The following is an 18,276-nucleotide window of genomic DNA, read 5'->3' on the forward strand; positions in this document are numbered from 1 at the left end:
AACCTGAATGGGGATAGCTGACCATGCTAAAAAAGCTGAAAATAGTGAAAATTTAGTAGAAAGTTATAAGCTGAAGCTTCAAAGCGCCAGAAAGGTATTTTTGAAAGGGGCAGGAGCTGGGCGAAGGCATAAAACTACAGAAAAGAGAAGAACAATGCAAAAAGACAAATATTTCAGAAGAATTTGAAAATTTAGTAGAAAGTCATTTGCTCAGGTTTCAAAAGGTCTGAAATGTATTTTAGAGAGGACCTGGAGCTAACTGATTAAAATGCTGCTGCAAAAAAGTTTAACTATTGTGGGTAGTAAATAAGATCATGCTACATCTAACCAGTGGATCATCTTACACGTGTGTCAAAGTGGTATTTTTACAGACTGTATTAACACCGTAGGCGTGAATAATGCATGCATCGTGATTGTCGTCCATCTGTAGCCGAAGCTAAGCTAGAGAGAGGATGCAATGGGAGACTTTCTACAGTAAGCCATATCTACTGCTTCAAATTGAAAACGGAGACCATCTTTTGATTAAAGACAAGTTCCTTAACCTCTGTTGTCAATATCGCCAATAAAAAGTAAATACTCTTCAGTTACGAAGCATTTGTTTGTAGCTAGGTAACGAATAGTATGTCTAGAAAAACGTAGCTAACGTCACTGTGTCCAATCCCGACCGCTGTAAACTGCTAGTGTCCAAACCCGAACGGGGTTTGGACACTCAGTTTCTGGTCTTTTTGCCAGCATTTTCTTTTGCTATCGCCAGCAAAGTGTAAGTAGTATTATTTTAGGCATACCAAACAATCTACGTGTAAAATTTCATGAACATATATGGACGTTTACATGTCTAAATAATATAGGAAAGTTACTTTGGCCGAAAGACCACTCGGCGACACTAGGGCGACGATCTTTATTCTGACAAGTGTGTCTGTGTTGTCATCGTACTGCTACTATGGGTTAGCATATGAGCTAGCTTAACACTACTTTGTCTTGCCAATGAAAATACACGATCATGTGTGACGTGATCTGTAGTGGAGGGGAGGAAGGGATGGGGGCTAGCAAACTTTGAGAAGAGTTCAACAAAACATCCAGCAGGTGGTGGTATACAGTCAAATTGAGATTTTATCGCATAGTTTGGAGATGTTGAAGCGTGATATCTTATTGTTGAGGACATAACTACGTCCCCGGATATGTTGACAGCATTGATGGTCAGTTTGGTGACCCTGGATCAAGTTAATATCCCCAGAAAAACAGCAGCGGCCAGTGTTTAGAAGTGCGGTCGGGTTTGGACAAGGGTAGCGCACGGCTAATTTACCGGCGCCAGCGTCTTTTGACCGGCTCTAGTAAAGGCTAAGCTAACTCTAAATGTTTTAACAATATTTAGCTCGAAAGGTAAGAAGTTAAAGCTTAACGTGAAATCAGTACATCAGCTGAAACGTGATACGATTATTTTTATCAATATTTGAAGTGGCATTTTATCAGAATGTTAGCTAAAAACCGGTCGGGATTGGACATAGTGCTAGCTATGTGACCTGGTTTCGCCGTATGATGACAGTCGTAGTGTCACTAGAATTGCCATAACAAAAGATCATATGTAAAATCTGACTGCTGTTCTACATTGCCCACACAATAATATATTTATATATATATCTCAACTCTAACATGGCCTGTATCTTGTATCAAAAGTGCTCGAAAATTAGCTTGTCTAATGTAGCTATGGTGGACTGAGAACATATTTGTTAGTCAAAGCAGAGCGAGCGGATGTCGTGGGAGAATTCCTACTGTGTTATATTTACTGCTTCAAATTGAAAACGGAGAAGATATTTAGAGTAAAGACAATTTACTTAACATCTGTGTTCAATATCGTCAATTAAAAGTTTCCAGTTACGAAGCGTTTGTTCGTAGGATTAACGCCAGCTGCAGCAAACACTTAACTACCCCAGCCCCGGTTTGGCTGTTCGTGACGGTCAGCTCTGACAGTCTTGAGACTCGATTTTTGCAGATTTCTGTGAAACTTGCCAAAATAAAAACGATCTAGCTAGATTATGTACACTTTAAGCTCAATGTACATACCTTGTTTGGCCAATTTGGTCGATTGTGGAAAAGAAGTCGAAACGTTTTTAGTTATGGAGAGCCATCGGGCTAGCTCGATTATAAGAGAGAATAACAGAAATGTAGCTAGAATCCACACCTCAAACAAGTTGACCTAGACGCAAAACTATACGTCCAATCCAAAAAATAAGGATATTTTCCGAGACCCCAACTCTGCCGAAACCATAGATACCCTTTATATGACTGTGCGGTCAGAAATACAACTCTTGGCAGTTTCGAAAACGTGTACTCAATTCTGCTTTCATGGTGCGTGTCTGTTTGGTTGCCACGGTGATGGCACAGCTGTGATAGCTAACGAGCTAGGCAGAGAGAAAAACGAACATTTACCTAGCATCCACACCTCAAACAAGTTGACCTCGACGCAAAACTACACGTCCAATCAATAAAATGAGGATATTTTCCGAGACCCAAGACTCTGCCGAAACTAGAGATGTCCTTTATATGTCTGTGCGCTCAGAAATATGTCTCTACCGGCAGTTTAGAAATCGTCTTCCTTCTTGCTTTCTCTGACGGATTGTGAGAATGCTGAATGCTGAACAGCATTCTCACAATAAAGATTCAAAGAACAATACTTGGAATGCTGAAGCAGCATTCCAACAAATATATATGCGAGAGAACAAAGGTTGTGCCCTTGCCGGAGGCAAAGCACACCCAATAACATTTTGTTCTCAGACATATAATACCAAATTAATATTATGACATCAACATTTCCAAATTCCAAAACGATTTGGGGGGGAGACTTTAACACAGTTTTGGATGGTTATACTGATAGATGGCCTCCAAGAGTTGATAATTCAGGTACTACAATTAAGAATATTTTCTTAGGATTGGGTTTTGTAGACAAAAATATCCTAACAACAAAGACTCTACCTGGAGTAACAAAAATCTTTCTAATCAATCTCGTATTGACTACTGGTTGGTTTCTGATATTTTGATCGACTCAGTTGTCTATGTCTCAATTGAACCTGTAGTTCTTACTGATCATAAAGGGGTCTTTCTTCATGTTAACTTGCAGAGTCATTTAAATATTCCAATTAGGAAAAGTTATTGGAAATTTAACAAAGTCTTGTTAGGATTTAATACTTTCAGGACCTAGGTAATAGGAATTATTAATAGATATTGGAAGAAACGTGTCATTTGGAAATCATTGGGAACTTATGAAATAAGCCATCGTAACTGGGAAAAGGTTGGAAGAAAATAAAAGGAAAAAAGAATTTGAAATCATATAAAGTATTATGGATTATTCACAAAAGACTAATCTCTTACATCAGGAATCTGTGCACCTATCATCTTTACAAACTCAACTAAATGACATTTATGAAGACAAAGCTAAATGAGCCTTTATTAGATCTAGATGAAAATGGATGGAGTCATGTGGAAAAAATACCAAATACTTTTTTAATTTAGAAAAGAGAACTGGCGAGTTGGCAACTATCTTTAAGATCATGATTTATGATACCCTCTGTGATGACCCAAAGAAAATCTCTGACTTTGTTGGGGGGTTTTATGAAAAGTTGTATACATCTTCCCAACTCTAATATTGATCCTTTTATTAGCAAAATAAAAAATGTCAGAAGGATAGATGATGGCTTAAAAAAATATATGTGAAAAGGACATTACACTAAAAGAGGTACAAGACTGTGTTAAGAATCTAAAAGAGAATAAATCTGGATGGACTAACTTGTGAATTCTATAAATCTTTTAGTGAGCTTTTAGCGCCCTATTGATTTCGAAACCAAATCAGGACAACCTGTATATAGATAATTGGAGACCAATTAGCCTTTTAAATAATGATGCTAAATTGTTTGCTCATATATTTGCTAAGAGACTAAAAACAGTTTTAGATTCAATTATCGATGAAGAACAATATGGCTTCATGCAGGGGCATCATATTTGTAAGAATATCAGACTTATTATAGATATTATAGATTATAGTGATCTAATACTGGATGATAGCGTTATCTTTTTTTGGATTTTTTAAAAGCTTTTGAAATGATAGAACAACAATTTATTATGACAAGCTTGTCTTTTTTTGGTTTTGGTACATACTCTCAGAATGCAATTCAAACCCTTTATAACAATTGCTCTAGCTCGGTCAAACTCGCTAATGGAACGTCACAGAGGTTTTATATAAATCGTGGCATTAGAGAAGATTGTCCAATCTCTCCATGTTTATTTGTACTGCCGATGCAGATTATGACTATTCACGTTAAGAACTCCAACTTTGTCGGTATAAAATTCAGCGATAAGGAACTGAAACTGTGTCAATTGGCAGATGACACTGCGTTATTGATTAGTTGTGAGGAAGATATTACTAAGACTATTGAATGTGTTGAGGAATTCTCTGCCGCATCCAGTCTAGTTATGAATGTTAATAAATCTGTACTATTCCCAATTTCTTTAATTGGGAATAGTGCAATAATGCAATCAATTACAGATAGCAAACATTCCTGTCAAAACAGAGGTCACATATTTGGGGGTTTACGTATATAAGGATGAGAAAAACAAAGATGCCATTAAAATTTTGATTATAAAGTTGAAAAAATTTAGAAAATAATTAATCTATGGTTGTTAAGAGACTTGTCATTGTATGGTCGAGTGTTGTTATCAAAAGCTGAAGGTATTTCAAGATCTGTTTCACTCTCTCTCGATATGCCTAAAACAATCATTAAGGAAATTGATAAATTACTGTAAAACTTTGTATGGAGAAATAAAACACATTACCTCAATAAAGCAGTTATAAGAAACACTATTGAGCAAGGTGGCTTAGCTGTCTTAGATATGAATACGCTAAATAATACTATACTAATACTATAATAATAAATACTATAATAATAAATAATCTGGATTATTAGATATCTTAACAATCAAAACAGCATATGGCACATCTTCCCAAAATGTATATTTAAAACAATCGGTGGTCTGAAATTCCTTTTAAAATGTAACTTTGATATTACTAAAATCCACATTAAACTATCCAACTTTCATAAACAAGCACTGTTGGCTTGGTCTCTGGCCTACAAACATAACTTTTCACCACACAAATATATGATTTGGAATAATAAGGATATTAAACACAAAAATAAATCATTATTTTTACCCAACTGGTTTGATAACAATATAATTTATGTTTTCCAACTTGTACCCTGGTACTGACCTTCCGAGCGGTGAACGGGACTGCACCCGACTACATCAAGTCTCGCCTCCAGCCTTACACCCCCACCTGCCACCTACGGTCTTCTTCTGACAACCGTCTGGTGGTCCCACCTCTCAAGAGCGCCCGGTCCCAACACAAGCTCTTCTCCTGTCTGGCCCCCCAATGGTGGAATCAACTCCCCACCTCCATCAGAGACACTGACTGTCTCCCCACCTTCAAGAAAAGGCTTAAGTTGTTCCGGGAGTACAACGGTACTTAGGAATGATTTGCTGGACCTGATGGTAGTTTCCTCCAGGATCACAATGGCTCTTATTGAGAGACTTGTTGCTCTTGTTGGTTGGTTGTACCTGATTTAAAATTATTGTACTCGCTGTGAAATATTTTACTGTTGATTACTTTTCTAAAGGTACACTCTTGCACTTTTTGAGGTTCATGTTGCTTAATTGTAACTTGTTTAACTACATGCTCTTATGGTTCTTCCCTTTGGCACTTATTTGTTTTTTTCACAATGTATGCTTCATGTTTTGGCTACCCGCAATGTTTGGGGCTATCTCGTTATTATGATCAGTGACCTATTCACTTTTGTAAAGCTCTCTCTTGGAAGTCGCTTTGGATAAAAGTGTCTGCTAAATGAATACATGTAAATGTAAACTGTTAGATGCCAATAATACGTTATTTTCTTATCGAGATTTTCTGGACAAATTCAACATACCTGTAACCCCTAAAGAATATTCTATTGTGTTTGATGTGATACCACTTGGGGTTTAACGCTTCTCAGAAATGTTTCTCCTACACAATATTCCACGCATGCCACATCTGACATTTTTAGGTAAGTTTAATATTATGAAAAGAAAAATTATGAAAGAAATTGTTATAATAAATATATCCGGAATTTAGTATGTGCATCATCCCTTCCGAATTCAAGATTTTATTGGGCTTCTATATTTGAAGATATAGATTGGACGAAAATTTGGAAAACTCCTAACAAATTTTGCATTACCAACAAAGTTAAAGAAGTGTCCTTTAAAATTGTACACAGGATATGTCCAGTGACACATCTTCGGAATCATAGATTTTAACTGAATAATGATCCTAAATGTGTTTTTTGTGTTACTGAGAATGAAACTATCATTCATTTGTTTTGCAATTATATTTATACTAAATCCTTTTGGTCTGCTTTAGTTCGTCATATTCATAACATAACAGGTCATGTTATAACAATTAATAGCTTTGATATTATTTTTTATTTTATCAATCCAGATATTGATGCAGATTGTATTTACTGTATCCGACTACTGATTCTGGGTACATTTCATGTTCACAAATGTAAGTGGTCATTGTCCAAGCCAAATTTCACACACTTTATTTATGACTTTAACATCTACACTATGTCTTTATGTAACATTTTAAATACAAAAAGCAGGCAAAACATGTGCTATCCTAAAGAGAAACTGTGACAAAGTTTTAGCGCTTTGCACATACTTTCAGGAACTCATTTCACACGTATATAATATACTTAGAAGCAAAACATGGAATTTACTTTACAGGATCTTTAAATGTATATTTATGTTACCATTTGGGGTCAAAATATTATAGAAAGGTGGAAGACCTGAGTGAAGTTGGCCCCCCACCCAACGCAAAACATCGTCAAAATAGTCTCAACAATAGTTTGTGCTCCGTTTGTGCTGGTTTGTGTTGCACTTAAATGTATATTTATGTTACCATTTGGGGTCAAAATATTATAGAAAGGTGGAAGACCTGCGTGAAGTTGGCCCCCCACCCAACACAAAACATCGTCAAAATAGTCTCAACAATCGTTTGTGCTCCGTTTGTGCTGCAATTATTTTCATTTGTGCTGCATTTATTTTATTTTTTTATGAAAGAATATTTTATAGGTCATCCTGAGGTCACTCAGCCCCCCACATATTCCGAAGGAACCCAAAAAGCATTTCATAGTTACATTAGCAAAAATAGTATTAGCAATGAGCTTTCTGTTCAATCAACATTGACAATCTTAGCAGGATGACTTATAAAAAATTCTTTAATATCTAAAAAATTAAAGCAGCACAAACAAAAATAATTGCAGCACAAACGGTGAACAAGCGATTGTTGAGACTATTTTTACAATGTTTTGCGTTGGGTGGGGGGCCAACTTCACGCAGGTCTTCCACCTTACTATAATATTTTGACCCCAAATGGTAACATAAATATACATTTAAGTCAACATACTATGGATACGTTTTATAACATTCAAATTACTTAATTTAATAGAAAGTACATCTTAGTGCAGTTCACAGGGCTTTTAGGCTTCATGATAACATATAATCTGTGGATTTTAGCTTGTGGTTGTCTGACTCACCTCAGCAAAAAAAGTAATCCTCTACTGGCCTGTGTTTTCTAATTAAATTGAGAGCTAAGATGGTGTTCTGTTACATCAGGCAGTTGTAAGCGTACAGTGACCTATATGTTTCCATTTGATTCCCTGGCCCCATTTTCAAATATATAGTTTGCCAATGTGAATAATATATTTATAACTCCAACACTCAAGTAAATACATTGGTAGTCACATTAGTAGTTGGTAGCAGCAACAACAACAACAAAAATACACCAGCTCAGGAAATCCCCTACCCCCACCTCAGTAGTTGGCTTCAAGGTGGTGATGGGTTAGATGGCCCTTGAGGTAGGGATATGCTTGTAGGGGGTATTAGTGGGTCTAAAAGTACTAATTGCATCAGTATGTTGTTCTTAAGGACAGACTGTAGTGAACAGGCTAACAGAGGGATCAGCCAGCAGGGAATCTCAATAGCATCATCTATCTCCAGGAGTCAGTCACGCCAGTTCTTCTTCCAAACATGTTCAACAAGCTAAAGGGTCTCTTTGGAGGCCCACCACTGCCAGCAGAAACCCCAAAACCGGCATCTGTACCACCATCTGGCCCTGACAAGGTAAGAAGGTGACTAACTGTTTGCAATTGAACAATGTGTGACAAAATCACACGGCATGTATGTATATATATATATATATATATATATATATATATATATATATATACATAAATACATACATATATAGTGATATTTAATAAATATGAAGAATGTGTGTAAACATTCTGAGATTTGACACAAATGTCAAAGTTTATCTGTATCGGAATTAAAATAATTCACCCTAGCAAAACAAAAAGTAGTAAACTATTTATGAAATTAAGCTTGCACATGCTAGCCCTTTGACTCAAGTAACTACAACAAATAATCTGGTTACTTTCAGTTTTTAAACCAGTAAAACATTTTAGTTGTATTTGGAATCCCTTGTGTAGAAAACACAGTGTAATACAGTGTCCAACTGTCTTGTCCAAGTCATTATATGCTTTTCATTTTCCTTGTTGAACTGTATTTATCTTTGAAGTCCAGGTTTACTGCATTATTAGCTGTATCATGCAGTTAAAACATTTTGTCACCCAACCGTAAATGTAACAGTCAGTTAGCAAATGGTCTCTGACTTAAAATGTCCCCAACTTGCCACTGCTGACAATAGTATAAAATGTTGTGTTAATGTAATTCCTGTCATCCAATCAGGAAGACAAGCCTGCAGACAAAGATAATGTGGCCAAGAAAGAGGACCAACCTGGTAAGACACTCCTTCTCTGATAGGACTTCACAAGTCTCTTGAAATTGTACTTCATACCTTTCAGGATGGTATACGACCTGAAGTGGATGGAATAATGCCATATCTAACAGATAGATTGACAGATACTTAGTTAATTAGTTACTGTAAGTACTTAACACACTTCTTCTGGATTAATGTTTCCACATTGCACACAATCTTCTTAAACCTCATACTGTGATTTGTTTGGGGGAAAAGTCATATTGTAACTTATAGTATTTTTAAAGTATTCTTTATTTTAATTTTCCTTGAATCTTATTGTATTTTTTTAATGTTTTTAATTTATCATTTTATTTTTCATTACTTGTTTTATCTACTTACTATGTTTATTGTTATGCACCAACCCACCAAAGCAAATTCCTTGTATGTGTAAACTTACTTGGCAATAAACCTGATCTGATCCCTGAATTGAGTTTATACAGTTAGGTCCATAAGTATTTGGACATTGACACAATTTATCATTTTGGCTCTGTATACCACCACAATGGATTTGAAATGAAACAATCAAAATGTGCTTTAAGTGCAGACTTTCAGCTTTAATTTCAGGGTATTTACATCCAAATCAGGTGAACGGTGTAGGAATTACAACACATTTTATATGTGGCCCCCCCCTTTTTAAGGGACCAAAAATAATTGGACAAACTAATCATAAATCTAATTGTCACTTTTAATACTTGGTTGCAAATCCTTTGCAGTCAATGACAGCCTGAAGTCTGGAACCCATAGACATCACCAGACGCTGGGTTTCGTCCCTGGTGATGCTCTGCCAGGCCTCTACTGCAACTGTCTTCAGTTCCTGCTTGTTCTTGGGGCATTTTCCCTTCAGTTTTGTCTTTAGCAAGTGAAATGCATGCTCAATTGGATTTAGGTCAGGTGATTGACTTGGCCATTGCAGAACATTCCACTTCTTTGCCTTAAAAAACTCTTTGGTTGCTTTCGCAGTATGCTTCGGGTCATTGTCCATCTGCACTGTGAAGCGCCGTCCTATGAGTTCTGAAGCATTTGGCTGAATCTGAGCAGATAATATTGCCCGAAACACTTCAGAATTCATCCTACTGCTTTTGTCAGCAGTCACATCATCGATAAATACAAGGGAACCAGTTCCATTGGCAGCCAGACATGCCCACGGCATAACACTACCTCCACCATGCTTCACTGATGAAGTGGTATGCTTTGGATCATGAGCAGTTCCTTCCCTTCTCCATACTCTTCTCTTCCCATCATTCTGGTACAAGTTGATCTTGGTCTCATCTGTCCATAGGATGTTGTTCCAGAACTGTACAAGCTCTTTTAGATGTTTTTTGGCAAACTCTAATCTGGTCTTCCTGTTTTTGAGACTCACCAATGGTTTACATCTTGTGGTGAACCCTCTGTGTTTACTCTGGTGAAGTCTTCTCTTAATTGTTGACTTTGACACAGATACACCTACCTCCTGGAGAGTGTTCTTGATCTGGCCAACTGTTGTGAAGGGGTTTTTCTTCACCAGGGAAAGAATTCTTCTGTCATCCACTTGCTTTTTTGATGGCACAGTGTGAATCCGAGGAGGAACTTGGGGTAGCATAGACTAATACAGGAAAAGTAGCAAAGGGCAGGATTCAGTCTCCAACTGAAGTAAGTTACCCCACTTCTTCACACAAGCTTGTTTGTTGGACTTAAGCCCAGGCCACTCATCTGTCCATTTTTACTGTCTGTACAATTAGCAGAGCAGAGAGGTGAAGATCTCACAGCTTTCAAGCATTTCTGTACTCAGTGGCTGTTGTTGTAGGAAATGGCTGTCTTTCAATCTAATGTCAGGTTGGATGGTAAATGGGGGGGGGGGGATGCTGGCAAGTCATGTATAAAGCCTGTATAAACTTCCATGTCCAGGTTTTTATCAACTTGCTTCAGTGTGAGGTAAACATTGACATTGAAACATTGAAAATTGCTTTTAACAACTATCCTCTTCCTTCCCTACCTTTCTGTAAAGAGCCGACTCAGGCTCCAGCCCCAGCCCTAGCACCCACCCCCATACTTGCACCAGCCACAGAACTAACTCCAGTCCCAAAACCTGAGGACAAGCCTGCAGATGTAACTGCTGGTCAAGAAGGAGAGGGGTAAGTCCTGTCCCATGTACACGGTCTTCCTTGAAATATCTAGGATATAGAATATATGTTGAGAATATGCTTGGAATCTGTCATGCTCAAAAGACAAAAAAGCAATTTAGCGTTGACAGAGATGACACATTCTTCTTGAAACACAATGAAAGACTACCCCAATATGAGTAAAACGCGCAATCGTCAATGGAGGCTGACGGGGCTCTCACGAAGCAAACAAATCGACGTTTTTACAACCTACATTAAAATCTCACCACCTGGCTGTCTTCACAATAGTCATATCGACTTAACATTTCCCTTTTTCTGTTTTTTTCGTGTAAAATAGAACAAACCATACAATTACGAAAAGACTACTATGACGCTTTCTAGCATGGCGGCCGCCTAAGACTAGGTGGTCTCACGGGCAACCCGCACTCGCTCAAGTTACAAAGACTTTCAAGACTTAAATCAAAAATCCGAGATTGCAGTTCCACTCTGAATCGCTTTCTTAACAAAGCCCAATGGTTGGTAATTTTTTGGGGTGGCATTTTTCACTCATAATCCAAGCTCCAATTTGCGTGCTAGAACGTCTCTATCACGTTGTATCCATGCGTCGTTGCTAACGTGTGCTGACGTAGTGGCGTAGGCTGGCACTGAGTTCCCTTTGTTGACACAAGGCACTTTTTGCCACAAAAACGTATTTTCCGCCTAAACCATGCAACGGAACGTAAATAAAAATACAAGCAACTCAATCGCTAGCAAGACGAAACTTTTGACAGCGACGTTGTCCATGGAGTCCAAATATTGACGGATGCTTAGGGGTGGAAAAAGAAAGAATAATGATGAGAAAAATACTTGCTTGCGTCGGTTGCAACAGGGTCTGTTTTTGAATGACATTTTTAACTGATATTTCTGTATATTTTATATAAAAATGCATACTTATTATTTATAAAGATTACATAGATTTAAAAGCATTTTTTTTGCTGCTCATTTACAACTGAAAATACGAGTGAAGTGTAGATTGAAATAGATGTCTTCTCATTTCCCCTGCAAGAGGCAGCCTCATCGTTGAAACAAAACGAATAAATTTGGCAGACCGGTGTAAAACTTGACTTAATCTCTATGACTTAAACGTCCTTTTAACTTTTTCCCTTATTGTGATATTTTCAGGCATTTAGCCTACTCATTGCATTCATTCATTAATAAAGAACCCCCTTTGAATATTATTCTACGACGTTACCGGCAGTAGAAGATGGAATCGCGATTCAAACGGTACCATCTGCTAACTGAAAATATGCCCCCCAAAACGTAAATAAGCTTGACATTTATTTAGTGGAAAATCGCTCATTCATAAAAAGCTCACTGGTAGCGATCATTGTCAGTAACAACGCAAAATGCGATATAGCCCATTAGCCCTGTGTGGAGAAGCAGCCCCGGTAAATTGTCAACTACGGTACAGTACTAGACTACTGCTGTGTTCGTCTTGGTAGCGATTGCGTTGGTTGAATTGGATTTAACGTTCCGTTGTACGGTTTAGGCTGAAATGAATTTTTTTCGTGAACAGATTGACGAAGTTTAGGCTGTGGCAATGAAGTTCAGGTGAGTAGTTAGATATAATTTTGATTTAAGTAAGGGGAGTGCCGAACATGTTCTGTCGCCGTTTGACTTCCTAAACAGCTGTGTAGTTAGATGTTTTTGTAGTGTCTCGCGTAGGCTACAGCGTTGCATTGAGCTACACTGGTTTGAAACCACAGGTAATGATAATTTCACCCACAAATCGTTTACTTGTAATTTAATGTCATAATAAATCCTACAACGAAAATGTGTTTGTGAGGAATGTTTATTTTAACGATTGAAAACAGATGCATCATAGACCACTGTAGTATGTGTTGCCCGGGCCACAGAGGCTAATGTCATGATGCTAATACTTCAGTGAAATAGTAGACTACTGTTTCCAAAAGTAGATGTACTTCCTTAATAATATCAGCTTATATTGTACATTACACATCATTATTGTGTGTCATATCACAAAGTAAAATTAGTAAATAGTTATCACCCTGGCCTCTTTGCTTGTGGCGTTTCTGCAGCTGCCTTGCAGTAAAGCAGTTAGCTTAGCTATCTCCCAGAAGTTAACGAGCTGCTAAACTAATGTCCTGCTAGAGGTAGTCACGCAAGTTTTCGTGACGTTAGTGACGTAAGTAGCGTCATTGACTGTGGCTAGCAAGTTAGCCACTGTTAGCTTCACTTTTCGCCACAAAAACTTAATTTCTACTTAAACCGTGCAACGGAACGTAAATACAAATACAAGCAACTCAATCGCTACCAAGAAGAAACTTTTGACATCGACGTTGTCTATGTAGTCCAAATATTGATGAAGACTTAGGGGTGTGAAGAGAAACAATTATAATAATAATATATGTGCGAAAGAACAAAGGTTGTGCCCTTGCCGAAGGCAAAGCACACCCAATAATAAAACTAACAATAACAATAGGTTTCCTCCTTACGGGATCCTTGCGGGAATTCCTCCAAACATTGCGAACCATTGTAAAATGTATATTCTTCACAAATTGTCACTGTATAGAAAAATTTAGACTTACCAATGGGATACAAAATCTGAAATGCAATACCATCAAGATCCACAAGGGCCTTTATTTCAAGCCAAGGAGTGAAGGGAGGGGGCTTGGTGAGCTTACCCATTCCAGAAAGCCTTGTATCTTTGTGCATCAGGGCGTGGACTGTAGTGTCACCTATAGGTGATATTGGGCCATTTGTGGTCTGGTAGTTACTCTTGGCCTATACTATCAATGTTTCAGGATTCTGAGAACTTTTTACCATTGCATACAAAATCGGAAATGCAATACCATCAATATCCACATGGGCCTTTGCTAAAGACCAAGCAATGAGTGGGGGCTTGGTCAGCCCACAATCTCCTCAAATGTTGTGTGTGCGTCTTGCCAAGCTTGCACGTGTGTGAAGGGGCTAGAATGTGTGTGTGAGAATTTGGAGCATGCGCGCTGAGGAGCAAAGGGAGACTTTTCTTCATCCTATTTATATATGGGACCTATAAACGGGACAATGGGATGACAGGGTTGCTCCTGTAAGGAATAGCTTACTCGTAGTGCTTTAAAAAGGTTGATTAGGGTGCCATAACTTGTCTTGGAAGTGACTTTCAAATCATGCCTAACATCAGTGGCGATTTGTTCTGGCTTAGGTTACTGAAATGAATTTGCGCAAAAGGCAAGGGATCCACCTGAACAATCAATATACTTCATTAAAGCTAACTGGGTTGTGAATCTGACACCACAATGTTGTTTACCGCTGTTAGAGGTATGCTTTTATTACTTTTGGTCAAATGTAAACGGAAATCGAAAGTCTTCTGCACACAAAAAATTGTGTTCTACTCTCGGTATCAAAAGTGGGACTAACCGTCTGTTCACCTTCCGCAGTATACTTGTTTCAAACCCGTATTTCCGGTTCTATTATCCAAGACAAATAATACAATATACATGATCAAAGTAGTAAATAAAAATAAGCTAAAGTTACTGACACACTTTAAATCCAATTAAAAAAATCTACCGTGATAGGAATATGGATTTGCAAAACATATGTATCCTACAATTACATTTCCGTGCTAAAGTATTCAGACCCCTTGAAAGTTATCAATTTCTTCTTAATTACAAATGATACTCAGATACATTTTTCCAAACTATATGTTCTTTGGAAACTGATCTGCTCTAACAGCACATTTTCAAAGCTTAACTTTTGTATTTGTGGATACAAACCACAAGGACCAAGGGTGGGGGCTTGGTCGGCCCACAATTTCCTGAAATGTTGTGTGTGCGTCTCCCCAAGCTCGCGCGTGTGTCAATGGAACAGAATGTGTGTGTGACAATTTGGAGCACGCGTGCTGAGGAGCAAAGGGAGACTTTTCATTGGAAAAAGCCCTAGAAATTAGCCAAGCATGCATGTTTCAAATATTCACCAAAAATCTACTTTTCATCTTACAGTCAACTTTTTCTCAGATGTGTGTAATAATCATTCTCAAGTGTCTTCATATGAACTTGTGATTTAATCAGAGTATACGTTTTTGACCGGCGGATGTGTAAAGCATTATTTTAGCGTTAGCAATAAATGCAATTTGCTTTGTATCAATCATTTTTGGAGATATGAAGTTGGCTTTGCACATGGTAACATGTTGGAGTGTCTTCCACCAATATACCAAGGTTTTGATATCTCAAAGATTTGCTGAGATTTGACCCAAATTCCTGTTTGGTTGCTTTGTTGCCAATTTTGATTGGCTGTACCGGACATACCGGGTGTGAGGATAAAAAATATTTTCGATGTTTTTTGCGAGGATGGGTCTGAAGAGCATATCTGGTAATTTTGAAGAAGATTTGACAAAAGTTGGAGGAGTAGGCTTTCAAAGGTTTTTGATAAAACCGGAAATTGCGGAAAATCGATATAACCGGAAATTGACGCCATAGGGTGTGTTGAACTCGTCCTGATCCAGGGAATCCAATGGTACCTCATTTTCATGGTCGCGTTAGAGTGGTCTAATGGGAGACATGAAACTTGGTGTGAATAAAGAAGGGACTGTCCTGAATGACTGTGCCAAATTTCACAAAAAGTTACCATATGGTTCTAGGGGCTGCAAATGACTCCAATGGTACAATAATACAAATAATAATAAAACTAACAATAACAATAGGTTTCCTCCTTACGGAGGAATACTAATAATACCACCAATAACAATAGGGTTCTCCTACCGGAGGAACCCTAATAATAAGAAAAGGTAGAAACACTTAAGTGGCTTCGCGGCTTGGCCACCAATAATAAGAATAAGAATATTACCAAAAACAATAGGTTCCCTCCTACCGGAGGAACCCTAATAATAAGAATACTAACAAAAACGCAAACAGGTTCCAGGTAAAAGACCAGACAAAGCGTGGCTCAAAAAATCTACCATGAAGAAACACAACGATGGTTCCCAGTTGCCCTTGCCCGGACGCGGGTCACCGGGGTCCCCCCCTGGAGCCAGGCCTGGGGGTGAGGCCCGATGGCGAGCGCCTGGTCACCACCTACAGGAGGGGTCAAGGGGGTCGTGTGCAGTGTGAGACGGGCGCCGGCCGAAGGCGGGGGCCTTGGCGGTCCGATCCTTGGCTGCAGAAGCTAGCTCTAGGGACGTGGAATGTCACCTCGCTGGCCGGAAAGGAGCCTGAGCTGGTGCGCGAGGTAGAGAGGTTCCGGCTAGATATAGTTGGCCTCGACGCATAGCATCGGCTCTGGAACCAGTCTCCTTGAGAGGGGCTGGACTCTCTTCCACTCTGGAGTTGCCCTTGGTGAGAGGCATCGAGCTAGGGTGGGAATACTTGTTCCCCCTCGGTTTGGCGCCTGTACATTGGGGTTCACCCCGGTGGACGAGAGGGTAGCCTCCCTCTGCTTTCGGGTGGGGGGACGGGTCCTCACTGTTGTTTGTGCTTACGCACCAAATGGCAGCTCAGAGTACCCACCCTTTTTGGAGTCTCTGGGGGGGGGGGGTTCTGGAAAGAGCTCCTCCCGGAGATGTCCTCGTCTTCCTGGGGGACTTCAATGCTTGTGGGCAACGACAGTGAGACCTGGAGGGGCGTGATTGGGAGGAACGGCCCCCTCGATCTGAACGCGAGCAGTGTTTTGTTGTTGGACTTCTGAGCTAGACACGGCTTGTCCATAACGAACACCATGTTCAAGCATAAGGGTGTCCATATGTGTACTTGGCACCAGGACACCCGGGCATGGGAGGAGTTTGGTGAGGCCATGGAGAATGACTTTCAAATGGCTTCGAAAAGGTTATGGACCACCATCCGGCGACTCAGGAGGGGGAAGCAGTGCACTGTCAACGCTGTATATGGTGGGGATGGTGCACTGCTGAACTCGACGGGGGACGTCCTGGATCGGTGGAAGGAATACTTTGAAGACCTCCTTAATTCCACCAACACGCTTTCCGACATGGAGGCAGAGTCTGTGGACATCGGGGGGGGGGGGGGGGAGGGGGGGGGCTTCTATCGCTGGGGCTGAGGTCGCCGAGGTGGTTAAAAAGCTCCGCGGTGGCAGGGCCCCTGGGGTGGATGAGGTCCGCCCGGAGTTCCTTAAGGATCTGGATGTTGTAGGGCTGTCTTGGTTGACACGACTCTGCAACATCGCATGGACATCGGGGACAGTGCCTCTGGAGGGGGATCATACTCCTCAGCCTCCCTGGGAAAGTCTATTCAGGGGTTCTGGAGAGGAGGGTCCGTCGGATTGTCGAACCTCGGATTCAGGAGGAGCAATGTGGTTTTCGTCCTGGCCGTGGAACTGTGGACCAGCTCTACACCCTCGGCAGGGTCCTGGAGGGTGCATGGGAGTTCGCCCAACCAGTCTACACATGTTTTGTGGATTTGGAAAAGGCGTTCGACCGTGTCCCTCGGGGGCTCATGTGGGGGGTGCTCCGGGAGTACGGGGTACCGGATTCCCTGATCGGGGTTGTCCGGTCCCTGTACGACCGGTGCCAGAGTTTGGTCCGCATTGCCGGCAGTAAGTCGAACTTGTTCCCGGTGAGGGTTGGACTCCGCCAGGGCTGCCCTTTGTCACCGATTCTGTTCATAACTTATATGGACAGAATTTCTAGGCGCAGCCAGGGTGTTGAGGGGGTCCGGTTTGGTGACCTCAGAATTGGGTCGCTGCTTTTTGCGGATGATGTGGTCCTGATGGCTTCATCGGGCCGTGACCTTCAGCTCTCACTGGAGCGATTCGCAACCAAATGCGAAGCGGCTGGGATGGGAATCAGCATCTCCAAATCTGAGGCCATGGTTATCGACCGGAAAAGGGTGGAGTGCAATCTCCGGGTCAGGGAGGAGATCTTGACCCAAGCGGAGGAGTTCAAGTATCTCGGGGTCTTGTTCACGAGTGAGGGAAGAATGGAGCGCGAGATCGACAGGCGGATTGGTGCGGCGTCCTTAGTGATGCGGCTTTATACCAGTCGATCTACGTTCCTACCCTCACATATGGTCACGAACTGTGGGTAGTGACCGAAAGAACGAGATTGCGAATACAAGCGGCCGAAATGAGTTTTCTCCGCAGGGTGTCCGGGCTCTCCCTTAGAGATAGGGTGTGAAGCTCGGTCATCCGGGAGGGGCTCAGAGTAGAACCGCTGCTCCTCCGCGTCAAGAGGAGCCAGTTGAGGTGGCTCGGGCATCTGATCAGGATGCCTCCTGGACGCCTCCCTGGTGAGGTGTTCTGGGCACGTCCCACTGGGAAGAGGCCCCGGGGAAG

General features: G+C 40.5%; 1 protein-coding gene across 1 annotated transcript in view; it reads left to right on the plus strand.

Moving 5' to 3' along the window:
• Nucleotides 1-8,109: 8,109 nt before the first annotated feature.
• The window catches only part of LOC136957962 (cyclic nucleotide-gated channel beta-3), an 89,324-nt gene continuing 79,157 nt past the window's right edge, over nucleotides 8,110-18,276 (plus strand). Inside the window, exons 1-3 of the mRNA XM_067252177.1 lie at nucleotides 8,110-8,202; nucleotides 8,830-8,881; nucleotides 10,884-11,010. Coding sequence (XP_067108278.1) covers nucleotides 8,110-8,202; nucleotides 8,830-8,881; nucleotides 10,884-11,010 — 272 coding nt within the window. The remainder of the gene's footprint in view (nucleotides 8,203-8,829; nucleotides 8,882-10,883; nucleotides 11,011-18,276) is intronic.

This window comes from Osmerus mordax, chromosome 15, assembly GCF_038355195.1.
Source record: "Osmerus mordax isolate fOsmMor3 chromosome 15, fOsmMor3.pri, whole genome shotgun sequence".
NCBI lineage: Eukaryota > Metazoa > Chordata > Actinopteri > Osmeriformes > Osmeridae > Osmerus > Osmerus mordax.